The sequence below is a fragment of the Globicephala melas genome, chromosome 3 (assembly GCF_963455315.2).
Source record: "Globicephala melas chromosome 3, mGloMel1.2, whole genome shotgun sequence".
Classification (NCBI taxonomy): domain Eukaryota; kingdom Metazoa; phylum Chordata; class Mammalia; order Artiodactyla; family Delphinidae; genus Globicephala; species Globicephala melas.
Genome location: NC_083316.1, coordinates 32,221,558 through 32,246,464, shown reverse-complemented (window position 1 = coordinate 32,246,464; position 24,907 = coordinate 32,221,558). Strand labels below are relative to the sequence as shown.

Below are 24,907 nucleotides of genomic sequence, written 5' to 3'. Positions count from 1 at the left end.
TTTTTGGATTTCTTTCTGTCACTGAATAAGATAGTAATCCAAGAGGGTGCTGCAACTACAAGAGACCCAAATGGTGAACCAAGAGAGATAGAAGAGTTCAAAGCCAGAAAAGCACAGCTGGGGGTGGGAGGGAAGGTTAGAAGTGCCAAAAAGTATACCTTGAAATTCAGAAAGATGAGGAATAAGTCCAGATACGGACTGTGAAACGGGAAGTTCGCACATACAGAATCTAGGGACAGGAGAGCTTGATTTATGAGGCGCTTACCACAGGAACGGCTGGGTGCGCTGGCTTCAATTTGCAAGAAAACCCAGCAACTTGAGGATTTGCCAGACTCTCTGGGGGGTACTAAGTGAAACAAGGCTTCTAGCTTCAATGAGTCTGTACACTAGTTGGAAATATAAGATTAATCAGAGAAGAACACACAGCCGGGTGACTTGCTAGTTTTCTTCATCACCATCATCATTATTGTTGTTGTTGTTAGGGTGAAGGTTAAATTACAATGCAGTACAAGAATTAAACAAAAAGTTGAGTTGAAAATACAAAATAGCACGTGATCAAGTGTCAAAATGCGAGATGAAAGAAAAGGATAAATACTGTGGTTCAGAAGGGGGAAAGGAGTAAATAAAATTGAACGGGTTTGTGAAGACTTTTTAGAAAGAAGCACACACGATGGTCATTATAAGCTGATGTGTTTTATTGTCTTAGTTATGACTGGGAGCCCGTGGAAAGCAGTGGCACGTCATTGCCCATAGACTGCAAGATGAGCTCCTGGAGCAGTTGGTCCAACTGTGACCCTTGCCTCAAACAAATGGTAAGCATTCGTTGCCATTCCCCACTGATGTCCCCAAGTGGAAACTGTACTGCCAGCATCTCCAGGAAAATGACTATGAGGCAGGGAGGGCCCCAACTGAGTTCCAAACCTAAATGGATGAGACTAACCTTGCTGGGAAACCTGAGTGTCGCACAGTGACTAAATGAGTATTGGGAGGAACCATATTTTATAGAAGAGCCCGCCAACCCCACCATGTGAGTTGTTCCTTCAAGTGACATCAGGCTTCTATCTTAAAACCTTTGACTCAGCTGGGTTTGGAGGGCTGCAGTGGTGTGGATGCAGTTTTAGATCAGAATCCCTTCTTGGCCTTAGAAACGCTAACATTTCCAGCTGTTCCTGGGCAGTTTCGCTCAAGGAGCATTGAGAACTTTGGACAATTTAACGGGCAAAAGTGCGTGGACGCTGTAGGAGATAGACGTCAGTGCGTGCCCACGGAGACCTGCAATGACCCTGAGGATGACTGTGAAAATGACTTTCGATGCCATACAGGTAATTCTCCCGTTGCCTAGTGTGGGTTTCGATGTCCCCTCATGAGCGAAAAGAAGAGAAATGTGCTTCCAGACGCTCATGCTTCCAAGCATGAAAAGGGGCTGAGAAAAGGGCCATCTATATAGTCTATACAAAAAATTCAAATACAGGTGTGGTCCCTCCCCTCTATCATTAAAGTATGTTTGATAACTTAAGAAAAAGAGAGAGAATTTGGCCTGAGAGACACGGTGTCTTTCTGTCTTTCCTGATTTTGATTGCAGGCACATGCATAAAGAGGCGACTTCTGTGTAATGGTGACAATGACTGCGGAGACTTTTCAGATGAGGATGACTGTGAAAGTGACCCTCGTCCTCCCTGCCGCGACAAAGTGGTGGAAGAGTCGGAGCTGGCACGGACAGCAGGCTATGGGTCTGTACCCCACGTGGTAGAGGGTTTGAGCTGGTACAAAGAGTAGCCTTGAGTCTGTATTCTGTTTGAATTACATTAGAGCATGAAAGAAGGTAAATGCTGAATCAGTATCTCAAGACCATTTGGACAAACTGCCTGGCCTCGGTAGGCATCTGTAGAATAGACTAGACCATCAGGATGATAGGTGATTACTTCCGAGTCCAGTAAGAGATGAGAAACCTTGTTTATCAACCTCTGGAAGACCATAGCAATATTGAAATGACATGTTAACATTTGAAATTGAACTGCCAGTAGTAGGTCTGACAATTCGATTCAAATATTTGTATAGCCAGGAAGCCTGTCTTCTGCTGGAATTTCTCTTGGATATATACCTGGGTAGAAATTCTCTCTCAGGAGATGCCAGCGTTCTGGAGATTACCCAAGAGGAAAAGGACAGCGGAAACAGTTCTGATGCCAGATGGGGCTGGTGTTGGGACTCTGGTTCTCATCAAAGAACCGAAATTTCACTTGTTTCCCACACAAACTATAGGCATTCCAGCAGCAGGGTCAGCTCGGATGAGACGTCTTAGACAGTTTAGAACTTAGAGTTACACAGAATAGAGACCATTTGCAGAGATCTGTGCTCTCAGAGTTGGAAAATAACATAGGCCTGAGGTTCTGTACTGTTCTATTTCATTTAGTTAGAGAACATTCCAGGGATGTCCACAGCAAAGTTTCCATTAGCTGTTCTGATCTGTTTTCAGTAAAGGTACTTTGGGTGGATTTGTTGGCAAATTGTCCCCAACAGAGACACAGGTGTTCCCCCGTCCAGTGGTATATTGACAGCGATGGCACATGGCTGTGTTTCATGGTCTGTAATGCAATGTGTCTCTTCATCCTCATAACCCCAGTGCCTTGTTCATAATAGACACTCAATTAATACTGGTGGGTTGATAAATAGGTGAATTAATTAATTAAAATAAATGCTTCTAAAATACTGTCAATTGCAACAGGTAAGATTGAAACTGGGTCTCTGGAAAGAAATTCAGGCTCAGGACTGGAGTCCTGGGAATGGAAATAAGGAGAGGAAAGAAGATGGGGGTGATGGTAAGATCAAGGCCTGATAGAGGGACTAGGGCAGTGGTTCTCAACCAGAGAGGATTTTCCTCTTGGGGGACATTTGGTCATGTCTGGAAGTTGTCAGTGGCCACGACTGTGGGATATGGAAGTGGGGAGCTTTCCGGGGTGGAGGGGTGAGGGAAAACTACTGACATCCAGTGGGTAGAGACCCTGGATGATGCTACAATGCACAGGAGAGCAACATGTCAGGAATGCTGAGGTTGAGAAGAACCCTACACTGAGGAACTGGGCAGTTCCTAAGACAGGACCTGTGTATCAGGTTTGGCTGAAAAAAGAGATGTCTCCTCTCTCTAAGGCAGATGAAACATCCACTTGTTTAATCACCATAGGAAAAAAATTTCAGGATACCAAGAGTCAGACCCCAGATAAAACATTTCACGTATCCTTTATCCCTTCATAAAATCTTATCCTAGCAGAGTCCAAATATAACCCACAGTGCCTTTTCCCAGAGCCTAAAAGTAGGAATCTCGAATCACATGGGATGGTCTTGAGCCCTACACTCAGCAGGGCCTCTTCATAGTTGGCAGAAATGGAATGGGGGTTGTCCAAAACCTTATAGCCACAGCGTGCTCCAATGAGTCCTGACTCTTCTTGCTGCTTTCCTCAGGGAGAGACTGTGAGTCCATGGTGAAAGCCCATTACTACTTTACTTGCTTTATTTGGGATCCAAGAAACGGTTTTCTCTCTAATCTAAACAAACAGGCTTGAAGCAGGGCATTACCAGTGTTACGTATGTCTCCTTCTATGCAAATTTACATCTGATTTTATAGGAAAAGGATACAGAAACCGTAGCCCTCTTGGCTGAAAAACAACCATTTGTAATCTATAGGTTTCCTTCGTTCGGGGAAGAGAAAATTTGTTCTATCGCCTTTGCCAGGGAGTTTCATAATGAGGCACACCCGAGAGTGGCCAGGACCCCTTAAATGCCTGCCTTAGCACGGTCAGGGCTGGTGATGACGGACGTCACAGGGCTGAGCCTTCAGGACTAAGTGAGAAAGTGGGGACCCAGCTGCGTGGAAAGGTTGGCTGAGAGGTGGAAAATGAGGTAGGCTCTGATAGAATCAGCCCACCAACGGTTTTGATTAAGTCCCCCATTACCATGAGCAGTCCCCTGTAGCTAACTTAGTCTTTATAACCTATTGTTCTCTGACAGCTTTCATGTGCATAATACTTTGAATTTTTCAAGATCTTTTTGCACATTCCCTCTGTTGGCTTTTCATAAAAATCCTGTGGAGCTGGTTAGGGGTGGTATTACAGTCACCTTATAGATCAGAACTGAGTGAAATAAATAAGGCTATTTGACACATTTGTTGCTAGCAGAACTAAAATCCAAGTTTCCCTGACTGATAGAAACTACATTTTTTTTTACCCTGCCACCTAACCTTCTCTTTCTCCCCATATACCCATCAGCACTGACGTCACTCCCCCTACATCACTACAAAGACCACAGGTCAATTCTCTGACTTCAAAGCAAAACTAACCTTAGAAGATGAAACTCCTTAAGTAGCTATTTATTACCCAAACATTTGAATTAAGAGCATAGAAGAGTAGCATAAATCAGTAACTAAGATTTAGGCTTTGTGACCGCCTGGAGGGGTGGGATAGGGAGGGTGGGAGGGAGGGAGACGCAAGAGGGAAGAGATGTGGGAACATATGTATATGTATAACTGATTGACTCTGTTATAAAGCAGAAACTAACACGCCATTGTAAAGCAATTATACTCCAATAAAGATGTAAAAAAAAAAAGAGATTTAGGAAGAGGTTTCAAAATAACATGTTTTGTTATAGTTATGATATTGTTCAATACCATTGATATTACATATTTATTTACTATACATCTTCATTATGCTTATATGGGGCTATGGGACTATACCAAAATTGAACTAATAGCAGTAAACATCCTAATCACAGCAACATGCTTCTAAACTGTCCAGTCTGGAAAACCTCAACAAGTTTTATCAGAAGTAATATACAGTCAGATTCTTTTACACATGAAAGTCACAAGTACTCATAGTAATACATTTATACTTGTTTTCATTTGAAGGACTCTCATTTAAGTTCTCATGCCAGGAGAATTCACCTGTATCACACGTATTTCAGCCTCTTGTCTTGTAGGAATCTGAGATTCTCCACAGGTGTTCTGGGAAATCCCCAACCCATCTTGCATTCATTGAAAAAAATATAAATCCAAACCAGCTGTAAATGATGTGCGATACACAAGGAATGACTTTTGTGTGTGATCTAAGCATAACACCACTTCTGTGGAGGGAGCCTGCTCTTCAGTTCACTTGGTAAATTGGAACTGCCTACGGTTCTAGGTGCAGGTGTGAAAACAGGCATCTCTAAGTGCTGCCAAGGAACACATGCTTTTTATTTCCCAGGCGATGACATTCCATCCATGAGAAGTTTTCATGTGTCTTGGCAGAAAAAAATACTGGCTCATTCTAGACTAGACTGGCTGTCTCTGTAGTAGTGGAACCAAATCAGAAGTTTTGAAACATTTCTTCCTTAGTTGTACTTTAGACTGCGGATCAGCTTCACCGTAACTTTCCAGATGGATCTAGCCTACTGGGCAATGTGCTGTTCTGTGAAACAAAAACCTTCAAGCTGGGGTATGTATAGCATGGGGTACAAAGTGACTTTCTAAGGGGGAGATAGGTGAGTTTTATGATAATAGTTTCCTCAAGTAAGTCAAGCCTTGTAAGTCAAGTGGTCTCCGATTCTTTTTACCAACAGCATTGAGTGATGTCCTAATCAATTGTCAGGTAATGGACTATAAAAATAACTTTTAATGATAGACTAGTATGTGTTCTTTTTTTGGGGGGGCATAAAACTCAGAAGGTCAAAGAATTGAGTGACATTGCTGTGACAAAAGTCTTTCTATTCTTATCTACTTATTTATGTGAGTTAAATTTCTCAGCATTTACCTCTATAAAAATGGAAAGTAGAAATAAAATTGGTACTCAGCCCTATCTTTTTCTAGCAATAAGTAATATTCACCCATGGGTACAGTAGCTAATCAATTAATAAAAAGGAAGCCCCATTCATTTCATTGAGAGATAACTATCCAATAAAATTTTACTTAGATTTATTAACTATTTTTAAATTTTAATATACTGAAATATACTACTAATAATGGTAAATCAAATCCAGAAGAATTTTTTAAATACTTAGACCTTATGGTCAAAGGATATTTAATGTTTTAAAATTTTCAATTAATACCTTTTTCACACAGAAAAGTGTGAAAAAGTGATCAATTAAAACTTCCAAGCATAAAACTACATTACATTAGGTTAAAATTCTGGAGCAGAAATGGAATACAAATATAGATTCAAGCATAAAAGGGGGATAAGGGCATATGGGATATCTCCCTATCGTCCACTCATCTTGCCATGAATCTTAAAACTGCTCTAAGAAATAAGGTCTATTTTTAAAAGAAGAAAGAATCCAAAGGAATACCATAAAACATCCAACTGTTAAAGAAATATAAACATTGTAGTCACTTGATACCCATCATCACTATAGAATTTATATTCCATTGGATTTATTTTTAAGAGGCAAAATAATTATATTTTAAAGCATAAATATTTACAGCTTGCTGAGAAGTTATATCCTTTGCAACTACTTAAACTTAAGAGGGAACATTTTAGATGTCCGACTAAAACTGTTTAAGGAGGCATAGTTTATCAACATTTTTAATAGATTAGACATGCAGAAAAATCTGAAGACCGCTACCCAAAAACATGCCGTATACATTTCCACCTGCAGAATTTTGCACCCTCGTTCCTTCTGCCCTTCAGGCCCCATCCTTCAAAACCCAAATCAAAACCTACTCCTTCTAAAACCCTTTTGATGACCCTGCCATGGGGACCTCTTCCTCTTGGGAACATTGTACATCACTTACCTGTACTATTCATTTGGCACATGTATATTCGTCCTTGGACTACTGTTTGAAATTGGTAATTATATCCAACCCCTTACCTTGAATATAATTTTAATGAGATCAAGGACTGTATTAACTGTCTTAATATTACCCACTGTTTATTACAAACACTACACTATCCGTAGATATAGTACTCTTAAGAATTCATCACCACTATAAGCAAGGATGAATGTCCTTATTCACTGAACACGAAGAGGTGCAGCGTCTCCGTTAATGAGATATATGGAAGACAAGTTCACTACAAAATAAAGAAAATGTACTTGAGGTCTTGTTTAAGAAACCAACACAGATCATTTGTTTCCAGTATTCTATGTCTTTGTATTGAAACCTTAGTAATATTTTTTTAAACTATTGCTCACATGTCTGTAGATGCAGGGATGGGTGAAAAATTAAAGCCAAAATTTTAATCTCCCATCCAGGATAAGAGATTTAAGAAAGTAAACTAGATATATAGTGTTTCTTTTTTCCTCTCTTTTTTATTCGAGTGACTAGGTCTAATTTTTGGCCCTTTATTAGAAATTAGGGCCATAGCGTTTTTCATGAAAAGTATTTTTGGGAGAGCAAAAAAGTGAGAACGAGTTAATTCTAACTATACAGTCAGCCTTGAGAAAGGTATTCCTGAATCAGTTCCTTAACTTGCCTTTCATTCAAGTTGAGCTATAATGTTCATTTTCTGTGTAGATTCAAAGTTTATTAAGAATGTGCTGTTTATATAAAGATGTTTTTTAACTAACCAACTGGCAAAAGGATACTCATCCACTTATTTTCCTTGCATTAGCAATGGGTTTGCAGTAAGTCATCCACACTCTTTGACAAATTGCTCTTGAAACCAACAACCGGCTTTGTAATCCAGCTCATTGGAGTTAGGGATGTGGTCCAGAACAATGGAAGACTTTATGCTTTTGTGCCAAGCTAAGTTATAGATGTGAGGAGCAAACCTCCATTTGGCCCCCCTGCCCTGGGGCCATTTATTCCAGATACAGTCTAGACAGCAATGACTATTTCTCCAATTAGTACTTCACAAAGAATGAACTGCTTCTTTTGCATACATTGGTTTTTGGCCTACGAATCAAAGTAAATACTTTTTGGGCTAAACAAGATTCCTATTTCTGAATTAAAGCTTGCCAAATGAAAATATTGTGCTGGGAGAAAAAAGTAGAACATTTGAGAATGCCTTGCTGGATGATGACATTTTAGTGTTCCTCTTGTAAGTAAAATAGGAGGAAAATAAGCCTGGAGGGAACAAGGTTCTTGACAATCAATGAGACAGCTGGAGGGAAAGGTTTAAGTTTAAAGAGAATGGAGAGAGAAAGAGCCCCAACGTTGATTCACAGATTAAAAATTATATGCATAAGTTATTCTGCCCCCATGAGATGCTCTGTTCTCAAATAATGTAAAGCGGTGGTATTAGCTCACCAAGGGAGGCTAGCTAAGGGTTACATCAGTGGAGTTCCACTCTTGAAGCCAGATGGACCCTTGCTTCCTACTTACTGCATTTCTTTCATGGTGCTCAACGGTGCCCTAGTTGCCTAGAAGAGTTTATAAGACCTTCTTAATATGTACTTCCCGCCCAGGACACAGAGCAGAGGTGACCAGGCTCTTGCTTCTATTCCTGATTACATCCCATCATCACATGGGTGATGGGGACATGAGCTGAAGCTCTCTTCCCCCAGTGACTGAGGGCTGCCTCGCGTTAGCTCCTGGTGTCTCCACGCCTACTGTTACTCTGTTCACTCAGGATCAACGTCTTAGGGATGGATCCCCTCACCACCCCTTTCAACAACGAGTACTACAACGGACTCTGTGACCGAGTTTGGGATGGCAACAGCTTGACGTACTACCGCAGACCCTGGAACGTGGCTTCCCTGGCCTATGAAGTAAGTATCCTCAGAAGAAAACACATTGTTCAGCTTTAGCTGAAAAATTGTTTCCATAAGTTTCCTACTGAAAAATATGAAAACTTCAGTAGAATGAAAATTTAATGTGAACTGACTTAAAGAAGAGGAGATGTAGCTTGGGTCTCTTTAGAAAATATGCAATAGGGCTTCCCTGGTGGCGCAGTGGTTGAGAGTCCGCCTGCCGATGCAGGCGACACGGGTTCGTGCCCCGGTCTGGGAAGATCCCACATGCTGCGGAACGGCTGGGCCCGTGAGCCATGGCCGCTGAGCCTGCGCGTCTGGAGCCTGTGCTCCACAACGGGAGAGGCCGCCATAGTGAGAGGCCCGCGTACAGCAAAAAAAATATATATATATATAGTCTACAATCAATCTTCAGTAACATGCACGCAGTGATAGAGTTTTGGGAAATACTTAAATTCTGTAAAAAGAATCATCTAAGGTTCTGATGAAACTAAAAATTAAATGAGTGCTGATTTAAGGACAGTGTACACTGCTTCTATGCTGTTGAGGCTCGGTTTTCACTAACCTACCAATGAAAAACCATCTTTACACTTGTTTTCCTTCACTAGTCCCCCCTGTAAAACCTGCTTGACTAGTGTGAGTGGCTGTAGTCACTCACCTCAAACCCCTCCAGTTCTGGTGAAACTGTTTCTTAAAGTGATTTTTACTCTACAAAATGCTACCTCAAACCTACCACCTTTCTACAAGTCACCTAAATTCTCTAGAGCCATCCACAAACTCTACCTCCTCATTCAAAGGATTAATATTTATCACCTTTAGAGATATTTGGGGGGCTCTAAACAAGATATAATAAAAAATAATAGTTTATTCTGAACCAGTAGCTACAATAATCTGTTTCTCTAATTGGTCCCATTTGTGACCCACAAAATTCACTTTATTCAGTCATTCCAATGTCCTTCATTATCATTGACACTCTCACCAGTTTGAAAAACATATATACTTTTCAATAATTGTAGCTAATATTCCTTTTATCTCTAACAATGTTGTAAGTCAAGCCCTACCCATTGCAGCCTGAAGTGATCATGCTCTCCCATGAATGCTAACGACTTAATGTCCCTACTTATTTGACTGGTATCTTTTTTCACATATGACCACATTGTCATATTTTTGGTGCCTGTAAGTCCAGAATAAAATCAGTTTCTCACAAATCGCAGGGAATAGTTTGGAGTATTGATCTTTCCCATCATGCTAGGTTAACCTTCTTTAAGTATATGTCTCGAGGGGAAGATTATCATCTTTCTAAGAAGAATTATACATGTTTTACTTTCTTCAAAAGAGTATGCCAAAGATAAGAGAACCTCTGTCACTTCTGATGCAAGAAGGGTTATTGTTGTGTTGTTTTATTTTTTTAGTTCTCAGGTCTGTGCTGTGCAGCCTTCCTGTCTTTGTCACTGTCACCAGCCTCCTAGCTTCTCTGTAGGGTTAGTAACGGGTGTGAACCAAGAAGTGAGGGCTGGGGGCTTGCCTGGGACTGGTCTTGAAGTTGCATTGGGAGAGTAAGCATGCTGTTTTCCCTTATCTACAACCCTGGAAACAGATGTACTTCCACATTCAGAGGGTTTGGATCTTACAAAGGTGATGTGGTGCTTACCCTGTATATCACTTACACCCCAGGCGGAGTTGGGAGCAGCATCTTACGATCAAACACATTAATGTCTGTGGCAAAATTAACCCATGTTCACACAAAGTGGAAGAAATGAAGACGATAACTTTTTATCAGTTCAGATCAGACGAAGGCCTTCAAATGAGCTTTGGCATCACGCTTAGAAAAAAACCGACAGGGATTATGGACCTGAGTATTAATTTGGTGCCACCTGAGAAAGAGCGCTGATGGAGTTGGCTGGGGGCTTGTTAAAGTCCCCAGATCACACCCTTGGTGCTAGTAATACTGATGCTCCCCTTATTCTAATCTGTTATGGTCTTGGAAAATGAAGAGCTGAACATAAAAGAACGTGCGTGAGCTTCTCGAGTGGACATCTCGATTTTGACTCCTTAGAGAGGGCTACTTTCTGAACTTTCTAATATTCAATGGCATACTTGACCTACTTTTTCGTGTATGTTATTATTATAGTGCCTGAAGGCAAAGAATGCATATTTTTCTTCCTTCTAGCTATTACCAATACTCAATATATGTATAGGGTAGGTGCTCAACATTTTACTGGATGAATTAATTTTTTAAATCTTGTTTTAGTTACTTATTGGCAATAACTTACTGTCTTTCAGTTTTTGAAAGAATTCTACGGACCTATCATTCCATGGGGAATATCCCTTGATAATGACACCTTACTCTGATACATTCACACTCCCTCAGTGCCTCTTGTTTCAAATGCGGCTCTGGCTCTAGAACACACTGCATAGGTTAGAATCCCAACTCTGCCCCAAACAGGAGTGAGATCTGGGCAAATTATTTATCCTCATCATGCCTCAGTTTCCTCATCTGTAAAACAGAAATAATAGTGCCTACCTTGTAAAGATAAATGAGTCTATGTATGTGAAACATTCAGAAAGTTATTGGCACTAGCAAACACTCAATAAATATTTGCTGTTCTTCACAGGGAACTCTCCTTAATGCTCTGTGGTGACCTAAATGGGAAGGAAATCCAAAAAAGGGGGGATATATTTATACATATAGCTGATTCACTTTCCTGCACAGCAGAAACCAGCACAACATTGTAAAGCAACTGTATGCCAATAAAAAAAATATATTTTCTATTCTTTTTTAGAATATAAGAACACTTAGCTATGGTAAAAGACTTAGCTATGGTTAAATACATAATTAGTGGTTACATTCTAGGTGAAAGTTTACTGGCTGCTTTGTAAGTACTTTGTAAGTAATGATCAAGAACAACTGAAGCTTGCAATTATGGGGGAAAAAAGTGATGATTACATCTAGGAATTAGTTCCTTTTCACTTGTTTTTCTTTAGTCTTCTCTGCTTTTGTTGTTGAAAGTAACAACTTGTAAATCAGGTTTCAGGTTTTCATTATAATTCTCTTTAAATCTGGATCTCCATGAGAATGTAAGATTTTGTAAGTCAACAAAGGTTTGTAAAATGCACCTGGATTATAATCATCCTTTCCACCCCAAATCCTAACAAAATCCTGAATAACTTTTTTTTTTTAAAAGGGCTTCAAATGCTTGGCTTGTTTATTTATTTATTTATTTTTGGCTGTGTTGGGTCTTCATTTCTGTGCAAGGGCTTTCTCTAGTTGGGGCAAGTGGGGGCCCCTCTTCATCGCGGTGCGCAGGCCTCTCATTATCGCGGCCTCTCGTTGCAGAGCACAGGCTCCAGACGCACAGGCTCAGTAGTTGTGGCTCATGGACCTAGTTGCTCCGCGGCACGTGGGATCTTCCCAGACCAGGCCTCGAACCCGTGTCCCCTGCATTGGCAGGCGGACTCTCAACCACTGCGCCACCAGGGAAGCCCCCTGAATAACTTCTATATCATGTGAATTGCCAATAATTTCTTGCTATCTCTTAACTTCCTATATCTGTCCCACTCGAGTCACTCACATCTCCAGCCACATCCTTAACCTTGTGTTCACCAGAACTACGCTGCCTCTGAAATCTGTTGCTTAAATTTGGTGACGTCTCCCTGCAGCCTGCAGGATAATAATCAATCCCCTTGGCACGGGGACAAAGGTCATTCCTGATCTGGTTTTTGATTGCCACGTTACTCTCAGCTGTCTTCTCTGAATCCTCCATTACATGCCTTTTCTGCAAATTAATGCAATAGCCTTTGCTTTCCTTTCTGTTCTGGTCTTTGTTTTGCTGTATCATATATACCCTTAGTTGAATTTCTAGTCATTTTATTTACCATATAATCCTGAGAAACTAACATTGTAAAGCAGGCTAAACAAATGATTGTTGAATTAATAAATAAATGCATTCAGTATATTGACACTCTTCTTTCAAAAAGCAAATGCTTTTTTTTTTTAAGGAAGGGAAGAACCCATATTCAAGAAAACATATAATTGGAATCGTCATTAAAGTTGACAGCAACTGAAAACAGAGGCTTACTAAACATTTCAACTACTCTTTCTACTGTTAGCTTGAGCCCATTTGGAAAACCTGGGGCTGTACAGATAAAATTTATTATATACACAGTGATTTATTTATTACATAATTTACATTTACATGTAAATTTACATTTACATTATTACATATTTATTACATATTACAAGGAATAAATAATACTGTGCCTATAGAAACTGCTATCTTGAAAGGAACTACAGCCTACAATGAACTTATATGAGGTCAAATTTGGAGTCATAGGCAGGGGTCAATTATGAAGGTGCTCGTACACCATACTAAGTAACTTGGGCATAATCCTGAGCATGGTAATGGAGCCACTGAGGAGAGCAATGTGGTCATAGTTTCATTTTAAATCTTTGTGTTTTGTGGAGATGAATTTTAAGGAGACAGTACCAGAGATAATAACAGAAGGAAGCTATTTTACGGTCCAAGAAGGAGATGATGAAAAACTGAACTGTGTCTATAATAGTAGAGGCTGAGAGGAAGAGATGAGATCCAGCTCAGTTTTGAGAACTAAGAGTTCAGTACAGAATTGGAGATAGTGGAGCATATGGTCAAGTGCCCAGTTCTGAATAAAATTCCCTGGATTTGAATTCTGATAAGTTCCTTCACTTACCATCCATATGACTTCCAGGCAACTTATTTATCTTTCCTGAACCTCAGTTTCTTATCATAAAGTGGTATAATAACAGGATATACTTCGTAGGACTTTGGAAAGGTTAAATGTGTTAATAAGTGCAAAGTGCTTAGAAGAGTCTCTAACACAAAATAAACCCACAATAGATGAAAAGTATGGAGACCCCCAGTGGATGATAGGCCATCAAAGAAGACCTGAGAAGTGCGTGTGTGTGTGTGGTGTGTGGTGTGGTGTGTGTGTGTGTGTGGTGTGTGTGTGTGTGTGTGTGTGTGCGTGTATGTTGGAAGGGGGAGTAGGGGATCTACCAAAAGAAGAGTTAAATCCAAGAAAAAGATAATGATTGACATCTGGATGGAGTTATCTTGCTAAGAGTAGATTATATGAATGTGAGGATGGAGCCTGAATTGGAGGCAGAGATTTAAGTGCCATCAGCATAGAGAGGATCACTGAAGTCTTGACAGTGCTTGAGATCATCCAGGAGGTGTACAATGAGAGAAAAGAACATAGAGAATGGAGTCCTAAAACGCACCAATATTGAAGATCTAGGCAGAGAAGATGATCTCTTGAAGATAATTGTATTCATTATCTGTTGCTAAATTTCAAAATACCCCCAAATTTAAAAGTTTAGGAATGTGGGTGTGGCTTGGCTAGGTACTTTAGCTGAGGATGACTCATAAGGTTGCAAGCAATCTGCTCTTTCCTGGTTCCTTCTCTCAATCAGTGAGAGATGGCTTTAATAATAATAGTAAATAGTATTTGGTTTTATCCTTTATTTGTACATACAAAATCTTAGTGGCGTCTTTAACAGTTTTCTCCTTACCTTTTATTCCCGCTTGCTCTCCAAGCCTCCTCAATTTGAACTTTGGAATGTGTGTTGAGGTGTTCTATCTCCTCCACTCCCAGTGCCAGAGTAATGTTTATTTCTTTTCAAGAAGCATTAGCTGATAAACCTTTAAACAGGATAGATTTCACTAACTCCTATAATATGCCTGGCCTCCTGGAAGATGTAAGCACCCTTGCCCCTCTCTCTGATTTCTGCTTCTCCAACATCTGTTTATTTGGTTCTCGTAAAGAAACTTGTTTCCATCCGTGTGTCTTCCTACTTTCTATAATCTTGCTTCTTGACCTCTCTTCAAAGACTTTTGCTCTTCTCTTCAAAACGATTCTACATATTTGTCCACCTCTGAATGCCTATCATTCAGCTCAGACTTCTTTTTGATGGATGGATTTTTGGCTTTTCAATCCAGCTCTTGTCTTTAGGTTTTCTGGGGTGACCCCACCCTCACTGTTTCAGACTCTACTCACTACTACCATCCTAGCATTAGTGAAAGAGGACCATTCAACAACGTTCTAATTGACACCCTGACCAACATTCCCTTATACCTGCAAGCAATCCTTCACACTGCTAAGTTGATCCCTGCCCAGTGCCAGTTCCTTTCTAACCAGTTCAGGTATAAGTGCAAGAGCCTACAAATTACGCCACTCCTATCCTGCAACAAATTAGAAGCCAGTGAGCTAAGAACACCTTAGCCTTCTAGAAGAGTGAGGGAGACGTGGTTTCCTGGTGCCATTTTGCTCAGCCTTGGCACTTGTCATCATGGAAGACTGAGTGGGATTGTCTTCATTTGCTTCTACTAGTCTTAGATTTCAAGGCAATAGAAATCTTATTCATTTTTCTTTCTTTTTTTTTTAATTGAAGTATAGTTGATTTACAATGTTGTGTTAGTTTCTGGTGTACAGCATACTGAATCACCTTTATATATATATATATATATATTTTTTTTTTTTTTTTTTTCCAAGGCCATGTTCAGGGCAACATTTTCCATGAATCCTTTCTTCATTTTACCACTTAGAACTTGTCAAGCCCTCTTTGGCAGTATAGCATAAGAATGAACAGCTCTACCCTGGAATCAAACTTCCTGGGTTTCATTGCTGGCTGGGCCACTTCCTAGCTGTATGATTGTATGATCTTGGACAAATTTTTTAACCTATGTTTTCTTATCTGTAAAATGGGGATAATTATAGAAATTACCTTAAAGGTAGGAAGATAAATATTTATTCTACATAAATCACTTTGAACAGCTGCTGCCACAGAGTAAGCACTCAATACATATGAGTTACTATTGTTAGCTGTATTGGATCTGCATATTAAATTTAATACGTCTTTATTATAATCTACTTTTTGTCAGGCACTTTACTAAGTGGTGAGGCTATGGAGGCATGTGGGTAAGATGGATGTGGTCCGTGACTTCTTGGAGTTTACCATCTGAAGGTCTATTAAATAAGCCGTTATAGGGCTTCCCTGGTGGCGCAGTGGTTGAGAGTCCGCCTGCTGATGCAGGGGACACGGGTTCGTGCCCCGGTCCGGGAAGATCCCGCATGCCGCGGAGCGGCTGGGCCCGTGAGCCATGGAGGCTGAGCCTGCGCGTCCAGAGCCTGTGCTCCGCAATGGGAGAGGCCACAGCGGTGAGAGGCCCGCGTACTGCAAAAAAAAAAAAAAAAGCCATTATAAAAGGGAAGCATTTTTCATTTTGTTTTATTTTAAAAGAAGAACCATGAGAGCTTATAGGAAACAGATTTGTTAGTCTGTGGGATCAGTAAAGGTCTCCCTAAAGAAGTGATGGTTAAGCTGAGACTTGAAATAGAAGTAGGGATTCACCAGGCCAGGGGTATATAGTATGTGTGTGTGAGTGTGTATAATGTCTGTGTTATGAGAGGATGGGGGAGGCTGGAGGATTAAGGAACATTCCAGAAAGTAAACGCAGCATAAGAGAGCCCTGTGGTGGGACGAAGCATAGGCTATGGAAATAGAAAGGAGGCCAGAGGGCTGGAGTACAGTCAGGGAGAGATTAACTTGGAATAAGTCTAGTTTAGACTTTATCTTAAAGGCAGTGGGAAGGTGGAAAGATTTTAAACAGGGAAGTGACATGGTTAGGCTACTCTTCCCTTTGCATTGAGCATTTTTCCCAGCGTGCCTTTCTTTAACGAAAATTATATACGTTTTAGTCTTTCCCATTAGATGGTGACTTTAGGTTTCTTGTCTTAGTCTGTTTGGGTTGCTATAACGAAATACCAGAGACCAGGTAGCTTAGAGACAACTGAAATTTATTGCTCACAGTTCTGGAGGCTGGGCGTCTCAGATCAGAGCACTAGCAGGGTCGGGTGAGGGCCCTCTTCTGGGTTACAGACTTCTCGTTGTATCCTCACATGGTTGGCAGGGACTAGGGAGCTCTGTGGGGTCACTTTTATAAAAGCACGAATCTCTTCAAGAAGGCTCCTCCCAAAGGTCCCATCTCCTAATACCATCCCACTGGGCGTTAGGATTTTAACATATGGATTTAAGGGGAGACATAAACATTCAGACCACAGCATTCCTCGTGCAGAACAGTCACCCAGTGCATGCTACTGAGTTCAGTCTGTGCCACTGACTGAAGAGATGAGTGTCTCTTTCCGGACAAGAGTTGCAGCCTGTTACAGAGGACCTCTGGAAAGAGAGTTTGTTGAGATTTACAGCCCTCCCGTTGATGCCTGACAATAACCAAGTTGGCAAAAAAAGTTTTTATTTGTTTCTTTCTTTGTTTTATTGAAGTATAGCTGATTTACAATGTTGTGTTAGTTTCTGGCATACAGGAAGGTGATTCAGTTTTATTCTTTTTCAATTCTTTTCCATTATAGGCTATTACAAGATATTAAATATAGTTCCCTGTGCTATACAGTAATACCTCGTTGATTATCTATTTTACGTATAGTAGTGTGTATCTGTTAATCCCAAGTTCCTCATTTATCCCTCCCCCCTCCTTTCCTCTTTGGTAACTATAAGTTTGTTTTCTATGTCTGTGAGTCTGTTTCTGTTTTGTAAATAAGTTCATTTGTTTTAATTGAAAGTTTTAATTTTTAACTAGATTACTTAGTTTTTCTATGCAAAAATGAATGTGGTAAATAAATAAATAAAGTCCAAACCACATAAAAGATGATGCAAGAAAAAGCAAGCCTGTTGTCACTCCAGGTATCCATTTACTCACAGTTCCCCTTACCCAGGGCTATCACTCCATGATTTGTCTATTTTTCCGGTAATTTTCTATGCACATAAAGGCTTTTTTTTTTTCTTTTTTTTTAAAATAGGCAGTAGAGTGTAAACGTTAAGAGGCAGTTCAGGGCTCAAGTCCTGGCCTTTCTACTTATATTAATTAACATGTACAAAATGCTCAAAACAGTGCCTGGTCCACAAGGCTTCAGGAAGGCTTAGCTTTATCATTTCTTTCCTTCTTTTTCTACACAGATGGGAGTATATGGTGCATCTGATCTGTTATGCAACTTGCTTTTTAATTATTAATATATTAACTCTTGAAAGCTTGCTATGTTCTAAGTCCTTCATATGCTTTTTTTCATTGACTCCTTATAACAACCTTTGGTCCAGGCATGGTGAGTATCCCGATTTTACACACTAGAAATCAGACTGGGCACAGAGAGGTTATCGTGTAATGTTCTCAAAGTCATCAGATCTGTATTTGAACCCTCTCAGTCTCACTTTCTTGCCGTGGCTCAACTTCTTTGTTCTACTCCCTTTCAAATAAGTTGCCTGATTTTTGTCTTCTCCTGTTTATTTTGGGGTTTTTTTGTATGTTTTCAAAAACACTTTGCTATTCTCTTTTAGACCAAAGCCGACAAAAATTTCAGAACTGAATATTATGATGAACAGATGCAAGTATTCACAAGTATCATCCAAGAGAAGAAATCAAGTTTTAATGCAGATTTATCTCTAAAATACACACCTCATGAAGCAATTGGACAGCTTGAAAGTACAAATTCAAAACCTTCTGGCAAAAAACACTTTCCACGTCTTTCAAATGCCCAGGGTACCTTTCGATTTAGATATGCCTCAAATGAATCTTACAAACAGTTGTTGTCATATTCTTCGAAGAAGGTAAGACCAAACATTTAATATAGAGAATATAATGGAATATTTTTCAAACTAACCAAATGTCCTCTTTTAAGTTTAATCGTTTAGAGCAGATAGAGCGCATAAGAGAAAGAAAAATAGTACTCAACAAATCCTCAAATGTGTAGGTAGTTTGAAGGCCCAGAAGAAGAATGCTAACTGGAGAAAAATCTCTTCAGTATAGCAGTAATAAGTGGGTGAGATGTTTGTGGCTGTCAACAGAACAAGCATATTAAGAGTTCAGAGCATACTTTTTAGGACTTCCCTGGTGGTCCAGTGGTTAAGACTTCGTGCTTCCACTGCAGAGGGCACGGGTTTGATCCCTGGCCAGGGAACTAAGATCCCACATGCCGCGTGGCACAGCCAAAAAAAAAAAAGGGAATTCAGAGCATGCTGTTTGACTGAGATTGTGGTGATAGACTGTTTAATTTATATTCTCTTCAGAAGTACAATGAAAAATCATACTAAGGAATTTTGGTAATTCACTGTAATGTCTTAGAATGATGGCTATTTACTTACTGTAAAGTGTATTTCTAGAGTAACAATGCCATGAAATCGTACGCATTGCATATGAAATTGGTCTGCTTACTTTGTAATCATACCTTTAATTTGAGACTTTGAAAATGTGTTTGTTTTTTAATATTTAAGCCAGATTTAGAAGTTTTTTTCATTGCCTTTGGAATAAATATAGAATATATTTTCTGTAGTCAGTATGATGCTGGTAAAATGCTCACTCTTTCTTCTCTAATAATACAGTCACCTATTTAGATACCCTTCTTCCACTTAAAAAATAATACTCATTCACTCTTAGTACTTATACTATGCCTAATTGTATAATGGGTTGATCAATACATTGCCTCTATATCCACATGCACACTCACCCAAAGGGTGCAGTTGGAAAATCTTTTAAGTCATTCAACAAATATTTAATTGTGGACTTACTCTGTGGCCAGGCACTGTTCCACGTGCTTAAAATACATTTGTGAACCAAACTCATAAAGAGTCTTCTCATGGAGCTGAAAGTTTAGCAGGGGGAGATAGACAGAAACAAACATAACAGTAAAAAAGGAAGCTATATAGTATTTAGAAAATGATAGATGCTATAGAATACAATGAAATGTAGAGTAGCATAATGGCAATCAGGACTCCTGGGCAGATGGCAGTGTTAAAAAAGCAGCTTAGGGTAGGCTTCACTGAGGAGATGAGCTCTGAATAAAGATTTGAAGGAGAGGAAATAGTCAAATAGTTATATTTGGGATGATATATCTGGCAGAAGGATCTATTAAAGACAAGTCCCTAGGATGGGAACATACCTGCCCATTGGGCCAAAGTGAACAGAAGGAGAAAAGGTTAGAGAGGTTACCTTGAATCAGATCATAAAGGGCCTCACAGCCTGTTCTAAGAGTTTGGTTTTTTCAGTGAGTGACATGAGGGACCATTGGAATGTTTTGAATAGAAGGTTGACATATTCTAATATATCTTCAGTGATTACTCTGGGTACTGTTGAGAAGAGATTATGAAAGTTACGAGCAAAAGGAAGAAGGTTTGTTAAAACTGTTGCAAGAATCCAGGTGAGAGATGATGACAGTTCAGAAAGGACAGTTGTAGAGTCAAACATGATTCTACAAACGCCAAAGTTTTTGGCCTGAGCAACCGGAAAGATGGAGTTGCTATCAACTGAGATGGAGAAAATTTCAGGTAGAGAAGGTTTGGAGAAAAAGACCAGTAGTTAAGTTTTAGTTAGATTAAGTTTGAGATGTCTATTAGACATTCCACTGGAGATATCAAATAGGAAGTTGATGTTATGAGTCTGGAATTTGAGAAAGAGATCTGGGATTAAGCTCTAAGTTTCAGAGTTGTTAATATATAGAAGGTGCTTAAAGTCATAGGCTTTGGTGAGACCACTAATGAGGTTAGTGTGGATAGAAAAGAGAAGATCAAAGACTAAACTCAGGGAACTTCAATAGAAAGAGGTCTGAAGAAAGAGGAGTGAAGGAAAGCAAGATGTGGCCAGTGTAATGCTGTAGAACCTTGCTACTCAAAGTGCGGTCCATGGACCAGCAGCAACAACATCACTGGGAAGTTAGGATCTCAGACCCTACCCCAGACCTACTGAATTAGAATTGTTTTTAACAAGATTCTCTAGGTGATTTGTTCACACTGTACATTTTGAGAAGAACTACCCTAGATAACAAAAAGTAAATAAATTCTATCGAAGAGAAAAGAGTGATGAACTGTGTCAAATGTGCTAATATGTGAAAGATGAGGACTAAGAAGCACTGGCTTTAGCATTGTGAAGGTCACTGGTGACCTTCAGAAGAGGTTTTGAACAAAAGAGAAGTTTTGTTGGAGTAGTGAGGGCAGCAGCATGACTGGGTTAGATTTAAGAGAAACTGGGAAGAGAGGAATTGGAAAGAGCTAGTACAGAAAACTCTTTAAAGGAATTTCGCTTCTAATGAGGGTGAAGAAATGAGTGGCAAATGGCTGAACAAGTAAGGCCAAGAGATTATTTTTATTCCTTTAAGATGGAAGAAACAAGAGTATATCTGGCTGGGAATAATCTAAGATCTACCTCTAAAATAAGTTGAGTCAAAGAACACAATGTCTTTCTGACAAGATACACCTAATTTTAGCAAAAACGAGAGGGATTCCAAATATGTTTTGTGCATCTTTGAGGTTGCATTAAGAATTATTATGCAAGTCATCAGGTGGAGAACATATATATATGGAGTAAGTTTCCTTAAGATTTTTGTTAGATACTGAATCACCCAAAATCACCTAAAGTTAAGTCACGCAGTGTGAACAATTGTGCTTCTAAAACATAAAAAGTTTGGTGTGATGTTTGTATACACCAAGATGTACCTTTAAAAAAATAATAAAACGTATTAAACTCCTATGCATTCAACACGTGCTAACCACAACTACAGCAGGAGAACTTCAAAAGAACCTTCCACAAAATCATGGATGTCAGTTGTAGTTTAGTTTTGGCCAGGACAGTCTATAGCATTAAATCACATAGTTCTTTGTGACCGCCCCAGTTTTCCTTTGGAAATTTAAGCCATCATCCCTGGGAACATTAACTGCTGAGGTGTTTAGATTGGCTTGAAAGCCACAGCTTAAAATATTATCTGTCCCTCCTGTTATCAAAAACTGAGAGGACTTAGTAGAAGGCACAGAGAGACCTGAGACCTAGGTTTTTGGGACAAATCTCTGCCACAGACTCTGTGTGATTTGGGGCAAATAATTTGATACCTTTGTATCAGAGTTTCCTCATGTGTAAAATAAAATTGGGCTTCATATATAGCGTCTACATTTCCTTCCATTGTTGACGTTTTTAAGTCAACTTAGGGAGGTGTAATTTGCATACAATAAAATGAAAATATTTTGCGCATTTAGTTCCATGATGAGTTTTGACTATTGTATCCACCTTTGTGACCACCTCCTTAAACAAGATGTAGAATATTTCCATCACCTCAAGAAAATTCCTTCATGCCCTTTGCATCAATCCCCTACTGCCTGAGAGGCAACTACTGACCAGATTTCTCTGACCACAGCTTAGTTTCACCTGTTCTACAACTTCATATAAATAGAATCATACAGTATATACTCTTTGGTGCCTGACTTTTTCGTTCAGTATAATATATATATATTTTTTTTCGGTATGCGGGCCTCTCACTGTTGTGGCCTCTCCCGCTGCGGAGCACAGGCTCTGGACGCGCAGGCTCAGCGGCCATGGCTCACAGGCCCAGCCGCTCCGTGGCATGTGGGATCTTCCCGGACCGGGGCACGAACCCGTGTCCCCTGCATCGGCAGGGGGACTCTCAACCCCTGCGCCACCAGGGAAGCCCTCAGTATAATATTTTTGAGATTTATTTATATTTTTGCCTGTATCAGTAGTTTGTTCCCTTTTATTGCTAACTAGTATTCCTTTGTGTGAATAGACTACAATTTATCTATTAACTCCCCTGTCAGTGGACATTTGTCATTTTCCATTTTAAGCTATTCTGACCAAAGCCACTATAAAAGTCTCATACAGATCTTTTTGTGAACTACTCTTTTACTGATCTTACGTAGAAGTGAAGTTGCTGGCCATTGGGGTAGATGTGTGTTGACTTTTACAAGATACTGCCAAACAGTTCTCCAGAGTGGTTGTACCATTTTACCCTTCCACCAGCACTGTGAGAGAGTTCCAGGTTCTGCACGTCTTCATCAACAGTTTTGATATGATTTTAAGTTTGCCATTCCAAGTGGGTTAAAGCGATATCTTGCGGTCACTGCTAAAAACGTATTGACTATGGAAATTCTAAATTTTGTGATTTTTGAATTCAAAATAATGGTGATAAAACTCATATTTCTTTTCTTCGGCTCTACAACAAAGGAAAAAATATTTCTGCATGTAAAAGGAGCCATACACCTGGGAAGATTTGTGATGAGAACTCGGGACGTCATGCTGGCAACAACTTTCTTGGATTCTATAAAAGCTCTACCAGCTACCTATGAAAAGGGGGAATATTTTGCATTTTTGGAAACCTATGGAACCCACTACAGTAGCTCTGGGACTCTAGGAGGACTCTATGAACTAATATATGTTGTGGATAAAACTTCCATGAAACAGAAAGGTATAGCTAGAAATAGAGTTCTAACTTCCAACATTGTTGTAACCATCAACTATTTCTAGTGTTATCCTCTTCCAATGGTTAAAGGCTTTAGAGTTTTGTAACCTGCTTCTTTGAGAGAACTCTCTCCCTGCCCTTTGGCCTCTAAAATCCTATCAAACAGCAAATTGACTTCCACCTCAAACAAGATGACTTGGCCCTGCACTTCTCAGCAGCACTACTGAGAAATGCACAAAATCGTACTGCAATATAATATTATTTGGTGGTGCTGCTTTTAGTGAAATACTATTTAAAAGGTGAAAAGTACAAAAGACGTCATTTACATAACCTCTTGCTTAATCCATAGACTGGTTCAATTATATGTATGCCAATTATCTTCCAAAGTATTCTTCAGAATTGTAAAGGAAATGTTCTAAATTTTCTCTAAGAGAGGAAGGAAGAAACAATGTTAACAACATGTAAGCCTAAAGCAAAAGTGGAAAATTCGTTTTACCTCATATGATGACAATTCTAACTATGGGGTGGTAGTTGAATTGGGTCCATAAATAGGTTTCTGACCACACTTGAATCATGGAAAAGAGTCTATGATTGATCATCAGTGTCTGCCATATGCACAGGATAGGCCTATGTGCTACAGAATTACCATCCTGACCTAAAGACTTCCTCAAAGCCTTTTAAGAATAAACTAGATGCCAAGTTTCTATGTTAATAAGTTTTAATATTTATTTTGTGATTAATTAAGGCTTAGTTACAGCACTCTTTAAAGAGGTGAAAGATGCCAGCATAGCTCCTCTCTCTGCCCTCAAAGATTTGGGTTGTGTCTCTTAGGGAAGGAAGTGTTGCCAAAAGCACTTCCATGGCTCTTTCTCCTTAGCCTCTGGCTGTGTCAAGCAAAAGATGGGATTCAGCTCTGATCTTAAAGCCTGACACTGTCCCCACTGTGGATAAACCCTTTAAGGATGAAACAAATATGAATGGCCAGAACCAGTTGCTCTTGCCTCAGTCTAGTCTTGGGCCGGTAGATGCATTTCCAGGGGGACTAGAGTATGAGGTTTCTTGGTTTATACTGCCTCACAAGGTTATTCCAGTGAGACGGCATAATGGGGTCTCTAGGAGCCCTGCCCAGTAGGCTATATTGATAGATATCACATGAGAGAGGGGCACAAGAGGAATGGGTCTTGAGTAACTTGAAAATCAGAAGAGAAAGGCTCAGCAAGGGTGATCAAAACACAAAGAACTCTTCAGGCTAAGAGTTGCTTTGGTGAAAAAACTCCATGAGTTGAAATCTTTCATCTTGGACAACTCAGAGCTACCTACTTATATCTACTTACCTTCTGGCCTTAGTAGACAAAGATCATTAGGTGGACTCTGGGTCTTTGAAGAGGAAGTCATTCTTCTCACTTCTCTGCTTTGCCACACCCAAGATCCAAGCCACGTCCTGCAGTTTGGGGCATCCAGACTCCGTCTGGTCGTGGAGAGGTCCACAGCTGAGGTAGAGAATCTAAGCTTTAGGGGGTCACTTAGGTATTTTCATCCTCATCTTCGAATCAGAATTCTCATGCTTCTTAGGTTAAGGTTGGAAATCTAGTATTCTGAATTTCTAGCATTATCTTCCATTTTTATCCTCCCTCCTCCTTTACCATGGGAAATTCCACTGGATATTTCTTAAGTTCTCAGTAATTGGGGGTACACAAAAGATACTCGTTGAATGAATGAATGACTAAATGCCTCAGATCTCTACTTCTACATCTCACCATGGGATCCTGGGATTAACTTAACTTCTCCCTTTCCTTTTTCGTAGAGCATTTTGGCTTCCAGGACAAACAACCACGTGTTTGTATACATGTGTGTATGTGTGTGTGTGATCTGAAGTGATAAATAAGAGCAAAAACTGATATGATCAATACGCTCAGACCTGGGAAGTTACTCTTAAAATGAAGAAATAATTTCCTCTTTTAAATCAGGAGAA

At 39.8% G+C, this 24,907-nt stretch overlaps 1 protein-coding gene across 1 annotated transcript in view; it reads left to right on the top strand.

Annotated features, from left to right (window-relative positions):
- The window catches only part of C9 (complement C9), a 46,076-nt gene that overhangs the window by 12,834 nt on the left and 8,335 nt on the right, over positions 1-24,907 (top strand). The window contains 6 exon segments of the mRNA XM_030881948.2: positions 707-812; positions 1,178-1,322; positions 1,583-1,730; positions 8,532-8,670; positions 18,038-18,307; positions 22,701-22,941. Of these exon segments, the coding sequence (XP_030737808.2) occupies positions 707-812; positions 1,178-1,322; positions 1,583-1,730; positions 8,532-8,670; positions 18,038-18,307; positions 22,701-22,941 (1,049 nt within the window).